Source organism: Gordionus sp. m RMFG-2023, chromosome 3, assembly GCF_954871325.1.
Source record: "Gordionus sp. m RMFG-2023 chromosome 3, tfGorSpeb1-WG-v2, whole genome shotgun sequence".
In the NCBI taxonomy this organism is placed as follows: domain Eukaryota; kingdom Metazoa; phylum Nematomorpha; class Gordioida; order Chordodea; family Parachordodidae; genus Gordionus; species Gordionus sp. m RMFG-2023.
This window is the reverse complement of record NC_088777.1, coordinates 26,798,371-26,823,889: the sequence shown is the minus strand read 5'-3', so window position 1 is coordinate 26,823,889 and position 25,519 is coordinate 26,798,371. Positions and strand designations below refer to the sequence as shown.

Below are 25,519 nucleotides of genomic sequence, written 5' to 3'. Positions count from 1 at the left end.
CATAAATAGACAGTTCAGGTTGTTTTGTGCTGAAACAGAGGCGAGACACATTTTGGAGCCGTCGTATCACCCGAGTTCGAATGGTCAGGAGGAGAGGATGGTGGTGGTTGTCAAAAACTGGTTAAGAAAATCAAAGTATGGAAGAGGGGAAATTTATATAGCATTGGCATATTACAACAACAGTTGAAAGGGAAAAGAATAATCTCTGACAGAAAATTTTTTAGGGAGCCGAACCTGGATATTATTGGATTAATTAAAGCAGAAACCGAATCAAGTGGTGAAGGAGATAAGTGAGACGCCTGAATTCGGGAATCCGGGGTGATCATGGAAAACATTGGACACAAATGAAATCTAGTAAAATTCACCGACGACCGACGAGAGGGAATATGGCATCGGGATCAGTTGAAAAGGGGGGTGGAGCTTGGGAGATTATCGAATAGGATGAATTAATGATTTGAAATTCTGTAAAGATGGTGGAAAATTTATCTTAATTACTCAATATAATCGATGAAAATCGAATGTGACAACTAAAACAAGAATCAGATATGGATTGACTCAACACCTGTGCGATAGATAATAATGATAAGTAGATTAGTAATTACCAGCGAACAAAGAGAGGATACTCAAGGTTAATTACCGTTCGAATTGTTCAAAACATGATGGTGTGCCATATGGGGGAAGCTAATTTTGCGAACTCATTGTTATTTTTTGTTACTTTGTCAGGTCATCATTAACAATACTAAAATATTTTATTTTTATAATTAGAGAAGAATATTAATAAATTTATATTTGTTTTTCAAAATGTGCAAGATATAAAAGATCATTATATTGTTTAAAATAATTATTTTGTCGCATATAAAAACTTGTTCTTTTTTGGAAATATATCTGCAAGAGAAAATAGTATAAATAAACAAATTATCTCACTTTAAATTGTGTGTCAACTTTATATATTATTGCGGGAAGGGTTAAAAGAATTACTAAAGTCCTCTTAAGTGAGGCGGCTGAATATAAAAAAGGGATTCAAAGTCCTCTTAAGTGAGGCGACTGAATAAAAAAAGGGATACCAAAGTCCTCTTAAGTGAGACGGCTGAATATAAAAAAAGGGATACTAAAGTTCTCTTAAGTGAGACGGCTGAATATTAAAAAAGGGATACCAAAGTCCTCTTAAGTGAGGAGGCCGAATATAAAAGGGATTACCAAAGTCATCTTATCTGTAATCGACCTTCGCGCTAAAATTTTTACAGTAAGCTCTGACGCACGGAAGTGGATTTTTGTGACATTTTATAGTAAGCCGAAATTATTTTACAATAGCGTATTTCAAAATTAAGAATGGGCGAGATATAGATGATTTAAGTTTTAAAATTTGCTAAAAACCGAGTCTATGAAGCATATAAATTTCCTAAACTCCTACGATAAAACATCCTAAAACTGCAAATTTGATGGGGATTCTAAATATTTAATGATTTCTAAATTTATTTAATAATTAAAGAATGTTCTGCTGATATTATATGCTCAAAATAATAGAGGTTTTTACCACTAAAATTATTATTTTTACATTTTCGTAAAAAATAGAACAAAATACCTCAAATAATTGTAACTGTTGGTAACATAATGATATCGATAAATATATTTTAAAAAGAAAGAATAATCATAAACATTTCCAATTTTCAAAATAATTGAGATATAAATATCGAATATAATTCTTAGATAAATTATCAAATCTTGACATCATCAATGTATTGAGTTAATTTGTGGTTAATTAATTCTTGCATTTCTATCGTTTTGCTGATCAAGTTATTCAAATATAAATTATTTTGTTCTTTTGTACCATTTTTACCATAAATAATCTTATCTTTTATCTGTGGCAATTCTGACCGAGGTTTAGCAAATAGTATGCCTAAATTTTTCTCTAGCAAAATAATATCATGACTTGGATATAGCTTGAGATGACATTCAATTTTAAGATTTTCGATATTATCGATACTTGCTTTGATTTTATCGGATGTATTCATAAGATGAGAATATTGAGAAATATTTACCGGGATTCTTTTTATTATTTTCTGTGCAAATTTCATAAAACATGAATTTTTTAAAATATGAAATGATCATTATTTTAGAGATTTGAGTTAATTAAATGTTTATAGGGGTATAAAATAAACATTACAATCATAAACAGTAATTAAAAATTGTACAAAAAATATTTTGATAAAGAATGAGAATGTTTTAATGAATGAAATTAAGTGATGGAAGCAACTCCGTGTCTGTTGAAATTATCGACGAGAGCGTCAATATTTAAAATGAGCGTGGGACAGTCGAGGGCGTCAAAAGTGGTGGCCCCGTTTGAACACACCTTTTCAGACAGATGGCATTTGTCGGTGCTGTGACGTGCAAAGAGACTATTTTGGTATAATGGATTATCCACGTAATAAGGTACGTAGAGGAGCCCAAAAATTTGTTCAATCAGAGCCTTTACATCGGCTGAAGAAAACGAATGATTGACGCTCTTATTGGTATTAATGATGGTGTCTGTAAGAGCTGATATGTTTCCAGAGGGTGTCGTTTCGTCGAAGAAATTGATAGAGGAGTTTAACACAATTTTCATAGAAGAATTAGCTGTTTCAAACACGTGAGACTTATATTTATCACATTGAATGACAAAATAATGATACTCGTTTGTGGGAAGCAAGGCCCCTTCTTTGTTTTCTTTGCATTTTTCCCTCAAAGTTGGGTTGAGGTTTTGGTAAGCTAAATTCAAATCTTGTATCTCCACTTTTATGATATCAATTGAGTTGCCGTAATATTCGTTCATTGCTTGATTAATAATTGTTTGTGGGGAAATAGGGGTATCCTTAGATATCTGAATATTGAATTCAATATTTTCATCGTTGATTAAATTCTTGGCTTTGTTAAGATTACTGAAACTCAATAAATTGCTGGCAGAATGAATCTGATCATCTAAAGGAGAATTTGATACTGGCACTTTTATTAGTTTAGATGAACTCTGCTCAAATTTTAGGGCGGGATTCATAATCTTGCCTAGAAAGTTTTTACATGAATGAACTAGCCCATAAGTCAATTTAAATTCTTGAGAACGGGACATGGCACATTGCCGATTTCTATGCCATTCACGGTAGAAAACACATTCTCTATTCCGATTAAAGACATAGAGGTTGTAAAATACCATTTTAAAAAAGGCGTCTGAGGGTAAATATATATGGTGTAAGAATTTTTATTAATAAAAGTATCCGTTCAAAATGCTTTTTATAATACAGTCAAATTTGCCTAATTTGTGCTCTTGATAATTCGGACAACTTCCTAATTTGATCAAAATTTTGAGTCACTATTATTAGAAAATGCCTTAATAAATTGGACAACTGTCTACTTTTAAAAGTGGGAAGATCTTTAATTTTTTAACCATTTGCACAAGACCTTTATAAAGTGGGTATTTGTTGTTTTGTGTTACATTCATTTATATTTTAAAATTTTATGATCTTTTTAAAACTATTAATTGTTAAATAACAAAATTAAAAAAAAATATAACGAGTTATCGTTAATTAAAATAATTAAGGTTATTATATTTTAAATAATCCTATTCAATATGAGAAATCAATATTTTAGTTATATTTTAATAAATGTGATATCGAGCAGTGTTGTTAAACGCTACTTTTAAAAGTAGCGCGCTATCGCTACCGTTATTTTATAAAAAAATAGAACGCTATCGCTACCGCTATTTTTTTAAAAAATAGAACGCTATCGCTACCGCTATTTTTTTATTTTAAAAAATAGAACGCTATTGCTACCGCTATTTTTTTAAAAACTATCGCTAATCGTTTTCAAATGAGTAGCGCGCTATTAGCTACTTTTTACGCTATTTTGATTTTTTTTTAAAAATATTTCTTAAGTAACTTTATTTCCACAAATAAAATATTGGTATAAAAACATGACTATAATTTGTTACATATATATATAATTTATTTATTATTGCAATTTAATAATAAAAACATTTCGGTGTCATGAATATTACAAGTAATGTTATTATCTTCACCAAATATTCAATATTTATATCATATAAAAAAATTATAATAAATTTAAAACCTGAAAGCCTTCAGGAAATTAGACCCATTATCTGTAATCATCTTACAAACCTTGTTCTGAATTTTGTAAGACATATGGATTTCTGAAATAATATTTGCTAGAATGTCATAAGTCTGACAGCCAATTATTCTTTTTAGAGCCAATGCTATAGATTTTCGTTTTAGATGTGCGGTCACTCCCAAATAAGCTCTAAAAATATGAATATCATATTATAAAACAGAAAATAAACATTTTTATATTATATTATGCGTCCAGCAATCTGCTGTTGTACAGATGTAGGAGGCATCTGATAGATTTAATATTAAAGATTCTTTCATTTCTTTAAAGCTATCCAAAATTCTTGCCATCAATGTCTGCCTGCAAGGTAAAAGAAAAAGTGTTTATCATCTTTATAAAAGAACCATTATCCACCAAGGATATAATGGTTGAACAGTATCTATTATAAAGTTCATGACTTTGTTAGCCAATTTTTGAGATACACCTGGTGTTAATGAATCCAAATTGCTTAATTTTGTTTGAATTAAATTTGATTTGGAAGTGGATGTATCTTCTTCCATTACCCTAAAACTTTTGAGATATTTTTCAATCTCTTTATAATTTGAGGTGTGAACAGTCTAAAATTATAATAGTAATACTTAGAATAAAAATTATGTAGGAGATAAGTACATAAAAATGATTGAAATAACTATTTTAAAATGTTTTAAATAATTTAGATAAAATTTATGAATATATAAAAAAAATGATTGGTCTTTGATTTAAATTTATTTTAAAAATTAAGGATTTGCCTACACATTGATATTAAATTTGTTTAATATATTACCTTTAAATGTTTTTTTCAAATTAAAGCTGCTTGTATGATTTGAGAATAAAATTTTGCGACACATATTACATCGAAACCGAAATCCAGTAATAATTTTTTCTTCAAGATTCAAATATTTTTTGAATTTTGGGAAAAGAAATTTAGATATCTTCAACAATCTCACACATTTTTAATAACTAGATTTATAATATACATTTTTAAATATAAATTTCAAAATTAAATAAAATGATTGTAATTTTAGATTTAATAAAAAATATATTTTAATAATTTTTAATTGTATTTATTATGTAAAATTGAAAGTAGCGAAGTAGCGCTTTCTAAATTAGTAGCGAGCTACCGCTATCGCTATTTTCTAAAAAAGTAGCCCTCTAAAGCTACAGCTACTGAAAAAAGTAGCACGCTATTTTAACAACACTGATATCGAGTCAATAAATTTTTTAATTTCATGAATTTTCACATTATCGTACCATATACATTTTTAAAATTGTATCTGTAGCAAGATAACTTTTTAGAAGATGTATCTGTATCTAGATAATTTTTTAGACGATGTATCTGTATCTAGATCCATTTAAAAAGTATCTTATAACAACTCTATAAATTACATTAAGTTTAAAAGTTCATGGAAAAATTGTCTGAAATTCATAGGGTAGGTATTCCAAACTGACGACTTACATTTCCGGTAAAATAAGATTTTTAAATTTTAAAAAACGCGCTCAAAAAATGATTTAAAGTTGAAAAAATATCACATTGCCAGAAAAAAACACATTGACGCTAACATATATATAGAACTGTGCGCCGTCGGCTGAAGCCGGCATTTTTATTCACGCCGGCTCGCTGCCGATTTTTATTATGGCGGCGGCGCGGCGTGTATAATTTTTAGAAAGCATATTAATTATATTTATATATTAAATTATTAATATTTTAATTTGAATACTAACATTAATAAAATTAAAATATGAATTGTATTCAATTGCTATATATAATAGACTAGTGGATATCATTTACATTCATTCAAACGTCATAATTTCCACAAACAATTCATATTAATTATTTTTATGGACTTGCACGTTTTAAAATACCCTATATACAATTATGAAATAATACTCTCTCTACTAATCATAAATCAAGTTATGTCTGAAGATACTTTGGAAATCTTATTTTGAAGAATTAAAATAAGAAAAGCACAATAATGCCTGATTATATTTATTGTGAACCTTGCTTAAAATTGGCGAAAAAAGATGAGGAAGATTCGAATAAACATAATTCATTTTCACAGTAATTTATTTTTATTTTAGACTTATATTTATATATATAATATATTTTTGTTATGAAATAAAATGTTTTAGTAAAAATATAAGTACAAGTGATCTATCTCGGCACTTAATTAATTATCACAAATTAACAGAAAAAATGAATAATAATAATCCATTCAAAGTCTAAAAATGTTTTTAAAGCTAACACCAAGATGCAGCAACAATATAAAAGATAAAAAGTGGCTCTTAGGTTAGTATTATTGTTTATTATTATTCATTTAAAATTTTTAACTGGTTTGTAATATTAATTTTATTAAGCTTTATTTTGAAAGTTCAAACTAAATTTTTTTTATTTATTGCCAGCTCTATTTTGAGATAAGGTATAAACTTAATATATAATTTATTAAATTAATTATGTAAAACATTATTTTGAAAGTTACTACTATAACAAATTGATAATTTGTTTCATCCCAACTCTAATTATTATATTTTTTAAATGTCTTTTTAATGTATAAACTTAATATATATTTTATTAAATTAATTATGTAAAACTTTATTTTGAAAGTTAAAACTAAATCAAATTTATAATTTGTTTCATTCCAGCTCTAATTATTTTGATGTTTTTTAAATATCTTTTTAATGTTTAAAATAAATATGAAATATAATAGGGCGAAATTATGGTTTTGATGTGCTGCTTAGATTTAATGCCATTTGATTCTATAAACAATAAAGAAATGAGAGATTTTCTAAAGGTTTAAAATTTATATAAAATGATTATTAAAAAATAAATTGCCTAAAAAATAGAAATATAAGATAATTGATTCCTCGTCAGATTTACCAAATAGGACAACCATTAGTCGGGGTGCACTAGAAGATCTTTATTTATCTATAAAGGCGCATGTTTTAAATCTGATTGATTCTGGACCAAAATTTTGTTCTATCACTTTTGATTTATGGACCGATCATTTCAAGCGTCGAAATTATATCACATTTAGTCTTCATCATTTAGATGAAAATTTTGATTTAAAATATTTTACCTAGCAACTAGAAATGTGACTCAAAAGCATACTGAGGTACAATATTATCTGAGATTGATAGTATTAAAGAGGAGTTCCATTTAAAAGCCAAAATAATACAAATAGTCACTGATGCTGGGGCCAATGTCAAAAGAAGCGTCAGATTAGGGGATTATGAGCAACATTTATGATTAGGGCTTGGACTTCATAATTTGGTTACAGTTGATGGCATAAAAAAGTTACCAAAATTGATATTCTCATTAAAAAAATTAGAGAAATTATTTTAGCCCTCAGATATTGAGTAGCTGATTTGGAATGTGAAGTTGAGGCTGAACATCGTAAATGTCTGCAGTCAATTTAAGAGACAGGTAATATCTTGGATATTGATGATTGATCCATACCTTGATGACCATTTTGATATGTCTGATGTAATAGAAATGGCATTGCACCAACCAATCTAATTAATGGAAAAACTTTAAATATTAAATTGCCCTACCCGCTGGCATAGCATATTAATTATGCTAGAAAGTGTTCGCAGTGTAAACAAAATTTCAATAAATAATGTTCTAAATAAAATAGGAAAACAATCTTTAAAACTCTTTAATAATGAATGGGATATGATTGATGAGCTTTACGCAGTATTAAATCCATTCCGAGAGTCGGTGGAATTTCTTTCCTCCCAAAAAGGATCGACTAAATTTCATAAGCGGGCTTGGGTTAAAAATCTTTTATAAATAATGGGCGGGCGGGTAAAAAATTTTAGACTAATGGGCAGGCGGGCGGGTAAGGAATTTTAGACAAATAAGCGGGGCGGGCGGGTATATATTTTTTTAAAACTATAGGCGGGCTGGGCTGGTGGGTTAAATTATCTTTAAAACATTGGATGGGCGGGCTTTTGGTCCAAAAACTCTCCCAATGCAGACCTCTAGTCTACATATATATAAGAGTTGTTTAGGAGCGCCGCTACACTTTTTCAAAAACACCTGGAGCTTTTTTTAAAAATCAGGAGCGGAAGCGGGAGCTAGCTTAGGGCTGAAGTGGAGGAGCGCCGTTCCCGCTCTTTTAAATTTAATGTATAAATTAAATTATTTTTTAAATATTAATAAATTTATTTATTTGTTAATTAAAATTCAATAAAAATGAAATTTTATTTTATTTAAATTTATGCAATATTAAATGTTGCCGAGTTTTATATTGGTTTTTTAACAAGTTAAAATATAAAATTTAAGTTTTTCTTTCTTAATATATTGAAAATTTCTTGGAAAATCTTGTAAGTCGTATTAATATTCATTTTATAGATATGTGATAAAAAATAGTTTTTAATATTATGGATCCAGACATCATAGAAGAAGAAATCAATAAAAAATATAACTTTATTGCAGATTTTCAAATGTTTATAATGATGAAAATATCATTGCGGCTAGTGCATTCAAATTAAATTGGGAAAATATGGAACTAAAATACAAATTAATTAATTTTTTAAGAAAACAAATTCCTGATGCAAAAATATTTAAATGATTTGGAAGATTTTTTTGGATTCCGAAATTGATCATCAGGAAGAAAATATTTTGAATAAATTTCCTGAATTAAAAAATATTTTAATAAAATACCCCGCTTCCCTCTAGTCTCCTGTTTAGTATTACTAAACAGGTTTTAGGGGAAAGGCGTGGATGTTTGTTAGATTTTAGTAAATTTATTACTTCTAAAAGTAATAAATGATTATAAATATTTTCATATATCATATATTATAAATAAAACTTTTTGATAAAAAAATATGATTATGTTTCGTGTATTTTCTAAAAAAAATAAAAATCAAAGTTGTGGCTATGGAATGGCACTCCATTACTTGGAGCGGGAGCTAATTACTTTTAAAATTTAGTAGAGGGAGTGGGAGCTAGCTCCTTTTGAGAAGGTAGGAGCGGGAGCTAGCTACTTTTAAAAAGGAGCGTTAGCAACTCTGATATATACATTCTTATTTTGTATAGGTTTATGCATATGTTAGCGCCAATGTGTTATTTTTTCAACATTATAAATGATAAATAACTCAAAAGTTAAAGGCATTATCTGAAATTCCTAGGGCAGGTCATTCTATATACAGGGTTGCAGGTGTTTTATTTGGTGATACATTAAAAACAAAGACTATTAAGTGGTTTAATAAATAGAAGTGTTTAAAAAACAGAAATACCTCATTTATGTATTAGGATAAAAATAGTTGAATATTTTTTCAAAATTTTTATAAACCTTATTTAAATTTAAAAAAAATAATAATCGAAGAAATTTTTGAAAAATAAAAATTTCAAGGCCAAACGATAGAGATCAAATCGTAAATAATGTTACTTCGATATTAAATCGGTACATACCGTACGATTTTACAAACTTTTTAAATCATATGCATGAGTTTTTGGTACTTGGTAATTGGGGGCAACCAATCAATTAAAGGTAATATAAATTTTACAATATTTTTATCTTTTCTCTATTTATATAAAAATAAAGATGACAATTTTGGAACCAGGAGCGGACTGGCCATAAGACCCGGTGGGCATTTTGCCCACAAGGCCATAAGAAAATGTCGATTTTTGAGGCCAATCAGAGTAAAATATCAAAATAGAGGCAGATTAGAAAAAAATTATTATTATGTTCACATTATTTTCTCTTATCATTTATTTATTTTTAATTATCTCTATGATTTGAATATCACATTCCTTGAGAATTGTCATGTCGTTTACTATATTTTAATGCTTAATATATCAATAACGTCGCTTGACACTACACTTCATTACCACGTTCTTTCTTTGTTTTTTTTAAATGAAGTGTAAACGTTTTCGTTTAAGTAGAGTGAAAGCTAAGTTTTGATTAATTTATTATATTATATTCTTATACATTCATTTATTGTAGAAATAATATAGCAAACATTTCTTGATCTTAATTCATTGAAATCAAATAAAATCCAGGTCGATAAATCAGATAAAAGGATGGATGCTTGGATGAAACAGAATAATTTATCTGGCCAAAATAAGTTGAGAAGGCTGCAAAAAATAGGTGAGATAAGGTGGTGGGCACGTGAAAAATTCCTTGGATATATGGTATAGAGAGTATGTAAATTTAAGACTCTAAGTACAGCTATAATATATTTCGAAATTTTTAAAATAATGAGGCCACTGTCATATCTTCAAACTAAAAAATTAGGTACTTTGTCAGCATGGAAAATGAAAGAAGATGCTAAATCTTCTGTATCATCGATTCAAAATAAAGCAATAAAATGGCTGCTAATTTAAATGAAACATTTTCATATTTTAGCTACTGGAGAGTATCTGAGTACAAAATGCTCTGTAAAAAGATCAAATAGGACGAGGGAAGAGAATATATAGTGAGAAATGCCAAGATGAAAGTCCTCTAGAATCGATTGACCTTTATAGGTTCGAACTATTTCGTCCTATAATTGATCAAATTCCACTTTCTGCAAATTGAGAGCTTATCTTGAATGTGCAATATTTGCGTCCAAGACATTTTGATGAAATCAATAGTAAAGATATTTCTGAAAAGACTTTGGAAAAACTGGCACAATTGGCATATATATTGAGTGTTAAATTTCATAACTAATTATGTTCATTTGCCAGTGTAATCACATGTACAAGTGAGGAGTCAAATGAAGAAGATGGAATGTTACAATATGATAATAAATCAGAGTATAATAATAAATGTATATGCGTGTATAATTCTTAAAATATACAATATGCATACAAGTGACACTAATTTATTTTTGGCATATGAATACATTTTAACTTTATCATTTACGCAGGATAATTGCGAGAAAGCATTTAGTAAATTAAAAATTATAAAAATAAGCTGGGAGCTAATATTGACCAAGAAAAATTAGAAGCGTTTTTAATGATGAAAGTTGATATTTCTGTATATTTGCGCAAAGGTTCAAAGTTAATGAGAGATTTATTAACGTAAAAATTATATATTTTCTTAATTCTTTTATTAAAATCTTATTAATATTATTGATCGGTGCCTGATTTTATAAAAGTGCAGCAATTTTATTCTCTGTAATATTGTATAACTGCAATAATTTTATATTTATAATTAATTGATTTAATATATTGAGTATGCATTTTTTTTTGTATTTAACATGTGATGATTTGATTTTATAGTGCAATATCGTTGTAAATCTAATATAAAATATATATTTTAGATGAATATTATTTTATATAGGTAATGAATATGATTTTTGTGCATTTTTTTTAAATAAAATATATGATTATCGTATAATACTATTCTTTTTTTTTTTTACTAAAAATGTAAAACGTTTGAAGTTATTTTCAAAAAATAAGAAGTAATAAAATCATGTAAATCAAAGAAGCCATGGAACCAGGTTGAAGACTGGGCAAAAGCGGGCCGAAGGCCCGCAAAAAGGGGGCATGTGGGCGAAGCCCCCATATAAATGAGGCCGCTATAAAAAATGCCCACGAGGCCGTAGTGTCGCCAGTCCGCCCCTGTTTGGAACACTCACAACTAAACGAGAATACAATTTTAAAATATAATATTTTCTCACAAATATAAATCATTATGTGAATTAATATATTGCGCTTGTACTTGTAATTATAGATTATTATAATATATATACAAAATAAAATATTCAACTATATTTAAAGAAATTTGAAATTTATATTTTCTAAATTTTAAAAAATATATTTATTAATTGGTTTGGGATGTAAACTAAATTTTTTTTATTGGGTTGTTAATTTTTATATTTCATTCTTCCGATTGGCGTCTTTCTATAGAAAAAAAAGAATGGCATTTACATTTATTTAAAAAATTATATTTTTTAAATTTATTCCGTTTATTATTTTTCTTAAATTAAAATAAGGTTTATAAAAATTTGAAAAAATATTAACTTAAACTATTTTTTTTCCTAATATATAAATGAGGTATTTCTGTTTTTTAAAACTTATTTATTATACCACTTAATAGTCATATCACCAAATAAACACCATTCAAGTAAAATCGGTTTTTTTTAAATTTTAAAATACGCTCAAAAATTGATAAGTTGAAAAAAATAATATATTAACGCTAACATAATTTTGATGAATTAATAAAAATTATTTGAAAATGGTTCAACATTATCTCACTTTTTGCTAAACTAAAAATTATAACAGATGGTAAATTGCTTTTTTTAAAGGTAAAAAGTGTTGATAAATTGGGCAGGTGTGTAAATTGGGTAAAAATATTAGTTCTAATGGTGCCCAAATTTGACAAGTTTAACTGTATTATTTTTTTTTATAATGCTAAAATATGACCTAAGCAGTTTATGACGCTTTAAAAAATGTTAATAAATATTTTAAATGCATAAAATCTCTTAAAAAGGTTCATAAAAAACTAATAAAATATCTTATACACAGGCGCGTACGCAGCGCGGGGGGGGGGCAAATCCACCCCCCCCCAAAGCCAAAAAATGCAGATGCCGGATATATTTTTCAAAAATTATTGTTTGTTTATATTAATTTATACTTGTTAATATTTATTCCTATCTCATATTAGATATATAATTAATTACATTTATTTATCACTCATCTAATAAGTTATTTTATCAATTAATTTCGATTTCAAGTTTTCCTTGGCGTAATATTTACTTATTATTTTCAAATTTTTAGTGGCGTAATATTTATCTACCATTTTCAAATCTCTAGTCAAATAATAATTATTTCTGAAATTGTCCAACAGGGAGAAAGAAATTGCAACCTTGTCCAACGAGATAGTCTCCACCATCAAGCAGTAACAGCTTTTATGGAGTTATAAGAGCCGATTATTTGCTATTACAGAAATATCAAAATGGCCTGAAAGAAATATTTCCTCAGAAGCAAGAAAATTATAGGATTCAATGCTTATTCCAAATTTTTTTTTCTCATTAGAATGTATTATTTAATTATAAAACTATTTTATGTATTACTTTTCAAAAACATGACATTGACTTGATTAAGAGGATGAGAATAGCGGAGAGAATTATTAGAATTCAAGGAAATTAGGGCTAATGTTGATGAAGAATTTCATATTTTATATGTTTTTGTTGAGTCAAAAGCAGAGCTATACGTGTTTAATATTTGTCTCCCTCGACTTGCAGCAAGGCAAGCTCATAGTTAACACATTAATATAGGATCAGTAGAAGGTATATCTTAGATACAGATACATTATAACCCAAATAAATGAATGGTTTTTAATTCATCATGCAGGGATTACCAATCTGCAAATACTACTTCCACAAAAGCCTTCCCAACCTTTTTCAGATGGTGATAGAAAAAAAATATTTGTTAGATTTTTATCATGAAGATGTTAAAGTATCTTATGATGACTTATTAGCTAAATAACTATGTTTATAGATAAACTATGGTTGATATAGTTCCAAAAAATGCTATGGATGCTCTGCATTATTTCAAACACGTTTTAGATTATATTTTTATGTATTAAAAGGGTTTATATATTAGCAACTCTTCCCATTAGTAAACTAATGAGAGAACATTGTCTTTTTTAAGAATAACAAAGCCCTGCAGAGGTACTATTTGCAGGGCACGGCCCGGGTTTTTTTTAAAAAATTTTCAGGCACGGCCCGGCTTTTTTAAAAATAAATTATATTTATTTTTGATTTTTATAGCTAATAATAACGATTTCAAATATAGGCTGTTTTAAAATATGCAACCCAGCCAGGATATTTTTTTTAAAAAAAATTTCAGACTCGGCCTGTATGTTTTTTTAAAAAATTTAGGCCCAGCCTAGGTGTTTTTTTTTAAAAATTTCTGGCCTGGCCCGGTCATACATGTCTCTGAAAAACATAGCAAGAAGTACAACTTCTGAAAGTAGATTGAAAGGTTTGGATCTTTTGAATATTCATAGGCATTTGACGACAAGCAAGGATGAGATAATTGAAAAATTAGCTCAATCCTAACGAAGATTGGATTTTACATTATAAATATATAACATACAAAATACAATTATTCCTAAGAAATTTTTTGTGTATTTATATTTCCAACATTTAAATTTTTTATACTTTATATATAAATTTTAAAGGCTCATAAAATTCAAATTTCTATTTTGAGTCATTTAAGTGATTTTTACATATAATTTTTTTTATAATTCACATTAATTTAAAATAGTGTTTTAAATATAGTTATTAGTCCTAATAAATGTATGCTTGATATTTTTAAAAAACAATAATATTTCTTAAAAAATTTTATTATCCCCCTCCAAACCTGCGTACGCGCTGCTTATACATTATTTAAATTTTATAAAATAATTAAATATTTAAAAGGGTATAAAAACTTTCATTAATGTGTATAAATGTTGTATTTACAATTTTGGATTGTCTAAACTAAAATAATCGATCCAATGCAATAATTTTAATCAATTTTCTCGGGCTTTTGATCTGGCGAGGAAGGAAATAGAGATGATAGAGGATTCAGCTTGTTTTGTTCAGATGTATCGTCCTGAAATGCTTTGTAAATGTATGCAGCTAACACAATGTGAACTGTGAAAACAGCAGCAACTGCAGATGCAATATTACTATTACTCTTGGTGTAAACTAAATAATCTAGAGATAAAATGATTAAAAGTTTTTATAATATGAAAATCTCCATACTTGATTATTATAGGGTTCTATTCTAACTCTACTCAAACAGGAATTATTTAAAATAAACACCATTATTTCAAGGTTATAAGACATTTCTAAGTAATTTTTAAAAAATAGAGTTAGAACCTTGTAGTTAATTTTATGAATTGCTATCATTAGTTCACTATGAAGTTTAAAAAATTATAATTTAACTATACTGAGTGTTAGACCTTTAAAAAAAACTCTTCCTATATTTAGTAATGTCAAATAAGTGTAATGAAAAAGAAAAGTTATTTATAATTTTAAAAATAACAGTTAATTTGAATATAAAATTTATAAAGATAATTAATTGTAAATGGGAGGTTTAAATTGTAATCAAATTAAATGATAATTATATGAAATTACCTGCTATGTAAATTTTAGTAGTATAAATAGTGAGATCAAAAATGTAATAATTGAAGAGAAAGAAAATGTAAGGTTTTATAATTTTTACGTTATATTTTGATTTATATTTATATTTTAAGTTTTAATTTTATTTATGTTATTTAAAAATGATTTTGATTAACTATATTATTTTAATAAATTAGTTTGTCATTTACAATTTGTGCTCATAATAATCATGACTTGCTATTAGTGTTGTTAAACGGCTCGTTTTGAGCCGATTTTTTAAAACGGCTAACTCAATATTTTAGCAGAAAAATATGGTCTAAGCCTCGAGATTTTGATAATATATGTCTAGACCTTTGTTCCTTCCATGAACAAAATCTTCAGGATGGCGTAATATTTTTCTGAGTCGTTTATAAAAATCGACTCAAAATGAGACGTTTAACATACTTGTTATATATAAACAGGTATTGGTATTAAAGTGCTAAAAACACCCTTTAAAACTTAATATAGTTTAATGATAATTTTTTTAAGAGGTGAACCAATAACAGCTTTTCATTCTTATTAGCACAAAGTAGACTACAACGTTCTATCTCCATTTTTTAAAATTATTTGTAAATATTTAAAAGCCAACGCCAAAGGTATGATGTTTTTCAAAATTATCCAGTAAATTGATTTGAGTAGATATAATTTTATAATAAAAAGAAGACATATTAGGAGATATATTGTTGATATGATGTTTCGTAAATTTCTAAATATATTTAATCAAAATTAAAATATCCAATCGATGTATTTATTTGATTATAAAATAAGGTTCGGCTCGGGTATCTTTTTTTTTAAAAAAAATTTAGATTAAAATATGGCCGGCCCGTGTATCAGGGCCTGCAGGTGTCTGCTTAAAACCTTCCAAAATACAATAGTGTCCAATCGTGCTTTTAGTCGATTTGTCATGGAAAATGACTTATTAGTATTATGGTATCATAGGATCAAATGTAAGATTGATAGAGATAAATTTAGAGATATTGAAGCTGGGAGCAAAGTAGGTATGTGGTATATGGGAATGGGGGTGCGTATATTAGGTAAAGTATAATATTTATATGGCAACTACTAAGTAAGGCGGGGGGAGAAAGTTTGGGATATGGAGGAGGGTGGGGAGAGGTAAAATATGGGAGTGGGGTTGACTCAAACAGGGGTTGCGAACATATTATAGCATTAGGGGATAGAAGGATATTAAAATTTTGATTTCTATTTATTTCTAAGTTTTTTATTAGAAATCACCACTATAAAAATATTTTACTAGTATAATAACAAAATTTCAGATTTAATATTTTTTCTAGTTTTAAATTATTTGTCAGTAAACATATTTTTTTTCTCCTTTATTTAATTATATACTAGTAAAATAAGGACTTAATTTACCAGTAAAATAAATTCACTATTATAAATAATTATATCTAAATTATATGAAAATATAAGAATCGTCCCAAAACTTATTAGCTATAATCAATTTTGTATTAGCTTTTAAGAGAAGATGTCACACAAAAACATCCTACGCTAAACTAAATAACTTCTTAACGGGAGAACTATATGGGTAATACTATATTGTAAAAAGGGGGTTTTAAAAAAGGAAACTCTTTAAATATATTGAGGTATGATATTGATTATTATCCCAAAAAATTCCTATTTTTTTGTCTTTTCTCGAATAAAATATGTCAATTAAATCTTTTAAGATTACGATTGAAATGTCATCATTTCGATTCAAATTATAAATAAATGAATGCAAGAGGATTTGAACAAATTTTATTTTTTTTAAATATATCCATCTTATCTATTCAAATCAAATTATAAATAAAGTACATATCAGAGTTGTGTATTTGACCGGTCAAATACAAATTAATGCTTTTTAAAATAATATTAATTTTATTTTGTATATATGTAATATTTTAAGATATTATTTAAAAAAATATATATTCTATTAAAAATTTACATATAAATTTATATTTATTTTTTAAAAATCTAAGGGATTTGATGTAGGCAGGGTAAACTATTTTAAGAGCTGCTTTAAAAATCTGTGAAAAGTTGGATATTAAATTTTTGAGATAATCCTAATTAGGAATAGGGTAATATTTAATATAGGGTAATTCCCTGGTTGAGGTATTATAAACTACCAGTTTTAAGTAAATTACCCCTTCATCAGACTTATTTTATACTCATAATGTTCTTTTTATTCTGCAAATTCAATATTGTTTTAAAAACCACTGGTCTTTCGCGTTTGAAGCTCTTTTAAAAGAATAAGAACAAAACATTTTAAGAATGATGCAGAATTAAATTGGATTCTAATCCTAGCTTCAGGCACTTCGAGAAATCGCGCAATATGTGATTTCATTAAATCTTGTTTTCTAAAAAAAATCTTAAGATATAGTTAGAAATTATATATCATTTTATAGCCCTTAAATTCGACATTGGAAAATATCAAAAAGTTCCGTATTACTAGTAAAAATAAAATATTTACATAGTTGAGAAGGGATTTTTTGGGGAGTTGATATTCGCTAGGAATGTTTATTACCTTCATATTTAACTGCTAATCAAAAAAAAATCGTGGCCATTTTTGTTTTTCTAATTTATTAAAATTTTTATTATTTTTATAAATAAATTTACATAATATAGATGTTATATTTAAATATCATTATAATATTAATAAAAATATTTATTATTATTAGGACACTATATTGTAAAATAAAAATTTTATATACAATCTATTATAAAAAATATCTCTTATCTTTATCGTATTCCATATTAAGCTTATTAATAGAATTTCCTGAGACCATAATTTGTAGGTATATTTTGTCACTGACTGTGGATCTACTATAATTATTATTTGATGTCACTTGTGCAATAAATAGAAGGATATGGTGGTCCATGGGGATCGAAAAAGGAAATACATATCTCCTCAGTAATTTTATTCTTTTTTAGTACTGTGGCTAACCACTAAAAATCGTCATAAACTTATATATAGAAAAAAGACCAGTCTAGACCATGCTCTTAAATAAAGGATCTAGCATATATATATTTATGATGATTAGTGGTTAGCCATAGTTACGAAAAAGAATAAAATTACTGAGGGATATATATTTCTTTTTTACATTCCCTATACCCACCATCCTTCTTTTACCCCACAATTGAGGAAAAGATATGGCTGCCCATTAATCGAAGTGATGTGCAGATTGAATGAAAATGTATTTTATCAAATCTGCACAACACTGTTCATCGTCATTCTATTAATAGGCATAAAATGGAATATGATAAAACGAGGTATTTTTTTATAATAGTTTGTATAAAAAATGGGTCATTCCATGTCAAATCAATCACTTTTCGGCCGACCCCTTTCGATTTCGATAAAAATTCGTAGGCTGGTTATATATGTTCCCATTAGATTATAAACAAAATTTTAGCGCATTAGAAACTATATTAGCGGAGATATTCGGGGTTAAAGGTCTAAAAAACGTCTTTTTTTGCTTTTTACTGATGTTAAATAATTAGTTTTTAATTTAAAACTAAATATGATCAAATATTGAATCTAATATCAATAGCCAAGTTAATAATTGATGATTATGGCGAAAACATCAAAATTAATTTTTGATAAAATATGGGTCATCTTATGGTCAGTTTAAAACTTGAAATTAATATTTCGAAATGTATATGATCTCCGATTTTTAATTTTTTTAAGAATTATTATCCGTTTACTATTTTTTTTAGTAATTTCTTCGACAATTAGTATGGCTGGGTATTTATTTAAAAAAATATTGCGATTATTATACTTTAAAAAAATAGATGGCGCTATATATAATAGTTTTAATATGTTAAAATTTATTTTTTTTATTGATTAAAAATATTTTAATGTATATATATATCATACTAAATCGATTACAATGTGCATTATATATATTATTTGTAATTCAGATCATAAATTTTTAAAATCTTCACAAATTTTGCCTAATTAAGATAGTTTATAAATTAATTAAATCTTACTTCATCTAAAGGAATACAAAGCCTGGCTAGCTTGTGAGATTCTTCAGGAGATAATATATATGTTCGACTGGTGGGAGTAGAGGGATTGACCAGCGAGAGAATATGAGATTTAAGCAAAACTAAAATATTACTTTCAGAGGAAATTTAAATGAGGCTGAAGGTCCACAAGGGTGTAAAAATAGGATTTTTACTTCTTCATTTGTATCACTTTTATCGATTATATATTAACCTCCATTTATCATCATATAAACATGTTATATATCGATTAATATTTTAAAATAAAATTTTCTCATTTAAAAACGAAACTTGTTTTATATTATATTTTTTGGAATTAGAATATATTTTGGTTTTTAGTCTATTTTGATCAATGGGAATAATCCCGTGAATTTTTTGGGTCCCATGTATGGGCAGTGCAGAATTAAATCTTTTACGAAGGGTTAATTCCTCTTCGATATATTCTTGATTGGATACATATTCAAATTGAATATTAATATTTTCTTTAGCATAATTATATAATTCTAATGGGGTTAGGATTTGATTTTTATTTGGCCTTTGAAGACTAGCTCTGGCAACTAATCTTTTGACAGTTCCTCCGATACCGTCACATGCATTTTTGCCGGCAGGAATATTTGAAGGCATATGTTCAGAAAATTTTTGCGATTCTTGTATTGAGACGCGGCTTCATCCGAAAAATATATTATTTTTTCTGGTTTATAATTAAATTTGGCTGTTAATAATTTAATGACTTTTTTTTGATAAAGGTGGACTGCACTAGTATTATGGCTTAATGATTCGGACAAAATAACAAAATTTATATTTTTTTAATTCTTCTCCAGATTTATAATATGCTACAAATGGATGTATAGTGACCTGCACATTGTTCCAATGAAATCCCTGAACTTCATCTTGTAAAATGAAGGAATAATTCTCAGAATAATCTAGAATTGTTAAAAATTCCTTATCTTTTAAATTTTCTTTGGAATTCTTCAAAAATAAACTTTGTGTTTAGCTATAAACGAGTGACGCAGTAAAATTTGAACTTTTTATAATAGATATTCGATGAAACCATCAATGGACTTTATAATAGTTTCAAGATTTGCTCTATCCACCGTGATCCATTGTTTAAACGTGACATATTCTATACGATTTCTCTGAAACAATTCGTATAATTGGCCCATAAGAGATTCTATACCAAAGCATTGATCACAATTTGTTAAATAAATTTTGGCTGAGATGGATTACAAATAATTTGCGCCAAAAGATTGTTATAAGAATTTATACAGTAATCTTCTCCTGCTGTAATTTCAGCTATTACATTTGTCATTAATTTCACATTCTGATGAATGGCGCAGACACAAACAGTGTGTGTGTCATCCAACTAAAATTCAGTTTTTTGGTCTAAGTTCGGCAAATTTAGAGAATCCAATTGATATACTTGGGTATTCTTCCTTAAACATCTTGAATATTTCTTTAAGATTATTTAATATAAATCTTTGCTGATTCTTTCTCGCCTTTAACAGATACAAAATCTTTTATTCCAGGCATGAGTCGGCTTATTTCATCAGAACTATAATTTTGTTATTTTTATTGCTTAAAAAATTTTTCAAAATCTTTGAAATTTTCTTTATCTCTGGTTATTTTAATAATGTAAGATAATGACAATTTCATAACATTCTTGGTCTTGATGGGTATGACTTAGTCTGGGGGGGGGGATTGGGGGTAGACCTGGTAATTAATGTCATTTCCGATTTTTCCCTTAATAATTTTCCTGCACTCCTTTAATCCTGCTTTTTTGTTCGTGTGCTAGTCCGATTTTTTAATTATTTTAATTTTCATTTGAAATATTAAAAAAATTATTAAAATTTTTTATTTGCGAATATCTCAGGGGAATAAGGTTTACAAAGTTATATAATCGAATTTTATGATCTATTATACATTAAAATATTTTTAATCAATAAAAAAAATGAATTTTAACATATTAAAACTATTATATATAGCGCCATCTATTTTTTTAAAAGTATAAAAATCGCAATATTTTTTTAAATAAATATCCAGCCATGCTAATTGTTAAAGAAATTATTAAAAAAATAGTAAACAGATAATATTTCTTAAAAAAATTAAAAATCGGAGATCATATACATTTCGAAATATTAATTTCAAGTTTTCAACTGACCATAAGATGACCCATATTTAAAAAAAAATTATTTTTGATGTTTTCGCCATAATTATCAATTATTAACTTAGCTATTGATACTAGATTCAATATTTGATCATATTTAGTTTTAAATTAAAAACTAATTATTTAACATCAGTAAAAAGGAAAAAAAGGCGTTTTTTGGATCTTTAACCCCTATCTCCGCTAATATAGTTGCTAATGCGCTAAAATTTTGTTTATAATCTAATGGAAACATATATAACCAGTCTACAACTTTTTATCAAAATTGAAAGGGGTCGGCTGAAAATCTTGATTTTTTTGCTCATTTGACATGGAATGACCCAAATAAAATGTTCATTTTACAAATAGCATCCTAATAATAATCATATCTGCAAAGGCTGCTTACTTACATATTGCCCCAAGACATCATGTTATACTCAATAGATTTTTAAAATTTAATACCAAAAGAATACATATTTTTTTAAAATATATTACAATATTATATTTTTTTATTTATAAAAATTTTAATAAAATTAAATATTTAGAAGATTTTGTTAAAATTGAATTATTTCTTGCTTATGGTGTTGTTAAATCAGCTCAATGTTGATTTGTTAAGCCTTATAAGTTTAAACCTTGATCAAAGCTAAGATGATATTTTTTGCTTAAAAATTTGATTTAGCCTTATTGGCCCTAAACTGATAAAAATAGAGCTATTTATTATCACTACTTGCTGCTGGTGAGTCTCACTCTATACTTTAAATAAAGCAGAAATGGCAACGACTTATAAAATTTGTATAAAAATCAGTAACCTTGGCCCATGTATGTAATTTATTGTTTTTAAATATACCTTGGCCGCTTCTCTCTTCTATGTGGCTAGGAAAAAGATTTTTGTTTATATAAAAATTTTAATCTTTATAACAATAATAAAGAGAAAATGAATTCAAATTTAACATTTAAAAAAATATTTAAAATTTTTGATGGGAATCCTCAAAATTTGGAAAGGGAACTAAGAATCAACAATAAATTAGTAGTAGACTTAGTCCCCATAGCCCCCTCACAATATACCCTTGTTTTGGGCCAAATTTATTATAACATAAATTATGGATGTACCGATATTTTATATCAGATCGGATTGGGTCGATATTTCACCCATTTAAAAATATCGGTTATAGGCAAATATTATAAAATTTTCCGATCCGATCCGATAAAAAATAGCGTTTTTAACAAAAATAAAATATTTCCTCATCATTGCAGACTGACCTCTGATAAATTGGAAATTTTGGTATTTCTAAAAAAAAATCCTTGATATATTAATTTAAAATATTTATTTCAAATTTCATAATATCTTTGTTTATTACTTATTATGTAAATAGATTAATATTATTACTTATTATATAAATAAATAATTTATCAATAAAAATATTTTATATACTTTTAGAATTGCAATTGAATTGAATATAAATTATAACTGATCATTATAATATATTTAAATGAATGTTACGGTATAATTAAATTATAGATGTTATATTAATAAAAAGTACATTAAAAATTAAAACCATTGTTTACAAATACAAAATTAGATATGATATTGGATCGGTATTCGACCGATATCAATATAATATCAGGAATATCGGATCAGATCAGCCTAGTGGTATCAGTACACCCTTTATATAAATATATACTCAGCCAAATGAGGGGTATTGGGGGGGGGGTGCAATAGCACATAAGATTGGATTCCAGCTAAATGATGTATGTTATGCTAGAAAAGACTAGAGTTGGCATTGGCTATTAATCAAAGTTTTACAAATTTGATAAATTATAAATATGAAAATATTCTTCAATATAAATATATTATTTTTGGTATCATTATATAAGTTAAGGTATTGGCTAAAAATCTGGTACCAGTGCATTTCTAATGAGAATAAAAAGTAATTAGTTTTATATCATTTTGGGTTTATTTTTCATAATCCATAATTTTTTTTCACAAATTGTCATGATTTCAGCTCTTGGTAGCTTCAGTGTAAAATGTGAGCTTAAGTAATGATAAATTTCTGAGTTTTAATCAGTTGATAATTAAATAAAAACTGATCCATGTAAATGAAATAATTTTTTGTGTTTTACCTATATTAAAAGTAAAAATTTGAACCAAGATCAAGTTATAAAAACTTATATTGTGTATAAAATTTGGCAATAATCAAAAAATCCAACTGAATTGTAATTGATTTGACATGGAATTTGATGAGGAATCTAAATAAAGTATTGATCATCAATTATGATCCTGTCCGCTAAATATGGAGAAGTTGATTGAATAGTTGAAGTTTAGTCATATATTATATGAAATGGACATTAATTGTAATAGAATAATTGAAGTTGGTTCCAAATTTGAGGATTAATAATGGAGGGGAAGATATTTTATATAAATTAAAATTAACAAAGCAAATAAATTAATATTGCATCAATCATAATAAAACTAATTATATATATTTACCTAATAGAGAAATCCCGACCTTAGCCAATAAGTAGAATTACAAATATTAATCATGTTTTGCTATATATATATGTGGATATTCAATATATATTAAATTTTAGGAACTAGTTTAATCTGATTTATATTTTTAAAATTGCATTTTAGGAAAAAGTTAACATACTGTTCCACTACTAATTATCTTTGGTCTGTAGTATTTCAAAGTTTAACAACCAGTTTGGGCAAACCAGTGCGCAATACCTTAGGCTAAGAGCACTGGATTTTAAATATAGTTTATATTAATATAAATATAATTTTTGGTTTAAACTTATTTACTTTTATATTTAATACAAAATTCTTTTATAAAAATACATTTATATATTTCGATAAAGACTACTAAATTTCTGAATTGTATAATTTATTTAAAAAAAAATAAAACTTACTGTCACACAAGTATTTGCTTATAAAGAATATATATAATGGTGAAACGATTAGAATGGCACTATAAATTAATAAAGTTTTAATTGCAGGGTGCATGTTGGAGAACCATGTAAAAACTAAAGGTTAAAAAATATGTAGCTATGGGTAACGTTAAACGTTGTTTATATATTTCCTTAATATTATCATCTATCCAATGACATAATGTCATTGCATCTATCATTATGACGTATTTATTTGGATTTTGGCATGTTTTATTTATTTATTTTCTAATGAATAATGCCTATTATTAAACGGAAATGATTTAAATTTAATACTTTTTCTCATATTTTCCGCTAAAATTTTAATTCTTAAATTTTATTGTAATAATTTATTTTTATCGTTGCATACCTAATACAGTGTTATGAGTATTTAATTTAACATATTGACGACTTAATTTAAACACATGCATATATAATTATAATCTTTACAAATGTACAATAAAAGAAATAATTTAATTATACATGAATGGGTTAAAATTTAATCCTCAATATGTGTCATTAAATCATCACAACACTGTATACTCGGGTCAATACAATTTAGCAGAGACATGCAAGGACAATTACTTATATCTTCCTTGAATATAAATGGTCTACGAGATAAACTTGCTATTCTACAAACTTATGACAGATGAGAAAACGGACATTATTGCTTTACAGGAAACTCATAGTCAGGGAAACACCACTGCTACATTCAACCACTTATTCTTATACTGCTCTGGTACTACTGTAAATAGTTGGTCCGGTGTTGGCTTTCTGATTAACAAAAAAATATACAGCTATATAGTTAAATATTTTCTGAAAGATGCGGATTATTATATGTTAACACAAATTTTAGACCAACTATTTTAGTAAATATATACGCACCTCCAAATAGGAGAGACAGACTACCCTTTTTAGATGGTCTGGAAAATATAATTAATGCCTTACCCAGGAGATATAATATAATTTTGATGTGCGATCTAAACACTAGGATTGGTTTAGAGGAAATTTATAAAAGAAGAGACATAATTGGTAATGCAACTCTCGCTCAACCAAATGGAGATGATAGCAGGAAAATACTTGAATAATTAATTAGTAAAAATCTCAAAATTGAAAATACCTTTTTCTCTCATAGAGAGACGAATACTTTCACCTTTAAAAGAGGAAGCTACAGATCGCAGATAGATTTTATCATATCAAATGTTCATGGTTGGTTCAAAAATGTGATGGCTATGATGAATATAAACC

General features: G+C 26.8%; 1 protein-coding gene across 3 annotated transcripts; it reads right to left on the bottom strand.

Moving 5' to 3' along the window:
- Positions 1-1,642: 1,642 nt before the first annotated feature.
- LOC135925813 (uncharacterized) lies at positions 1,643-24,428 on the bottom strand. 3 transcript variants are annotated; one of them, XR_010571734.1, is made up of 3 exons: positions 24,257-24,397; positions 14,530-14,766; positions 1,643-2,060 (listed from the first exon to the last, which is right to left on the bottom strand). XR_010571734.1 is itself a non-coding variant. In XM_065461305.1 (3 exons), exon 3 carries the CDS (start codon positions 3,182-3,184, stop codon positions 2,237-2,239), a length of 948 nt encoding a protein of 315 aa, XP_065317377.1. In that variant the 5' UTR covers positions 3,185-3,198; positions 14,530-14,766; positions 24,257-24,397; the 3' UTR covers positions 1,716-2,236. The 3 variants fall into 3 exon arrangements, 2 of the variants coding, with proteins under 2 accessions (XP_065317376.1, XP_065317377.1); XM_065461305.1 differs by having other exon boundaries at positions 1,716-3,198; XM_065461304.1 differs by lacking the exon at positions 14,530-14,766 and having other exon boundaries at positions 1,715-3,198; positions 24,257-24,428.
- Between the last annotated feature and the right edge of the window lie 1,091 nt (positions 24,429-25,519).

Excerpts from the sequence above, each read along its gene's own strand:
- LOC135925813 (XM_065461304.1), bottom strand. The coding sequence starts at position 24,350 with ATGCACCCTGCAATTAAAACTTTATTAATTTATAGTGCCATTCTAATC. Across the intron at positions 3,199-24,256 it reads AAGCAAATACTTGTGTGACA|ACGCCTTTTTTAAAATGGTA; the intron begins GTAAGTTTTATT and ends ATTTACCCTCAG.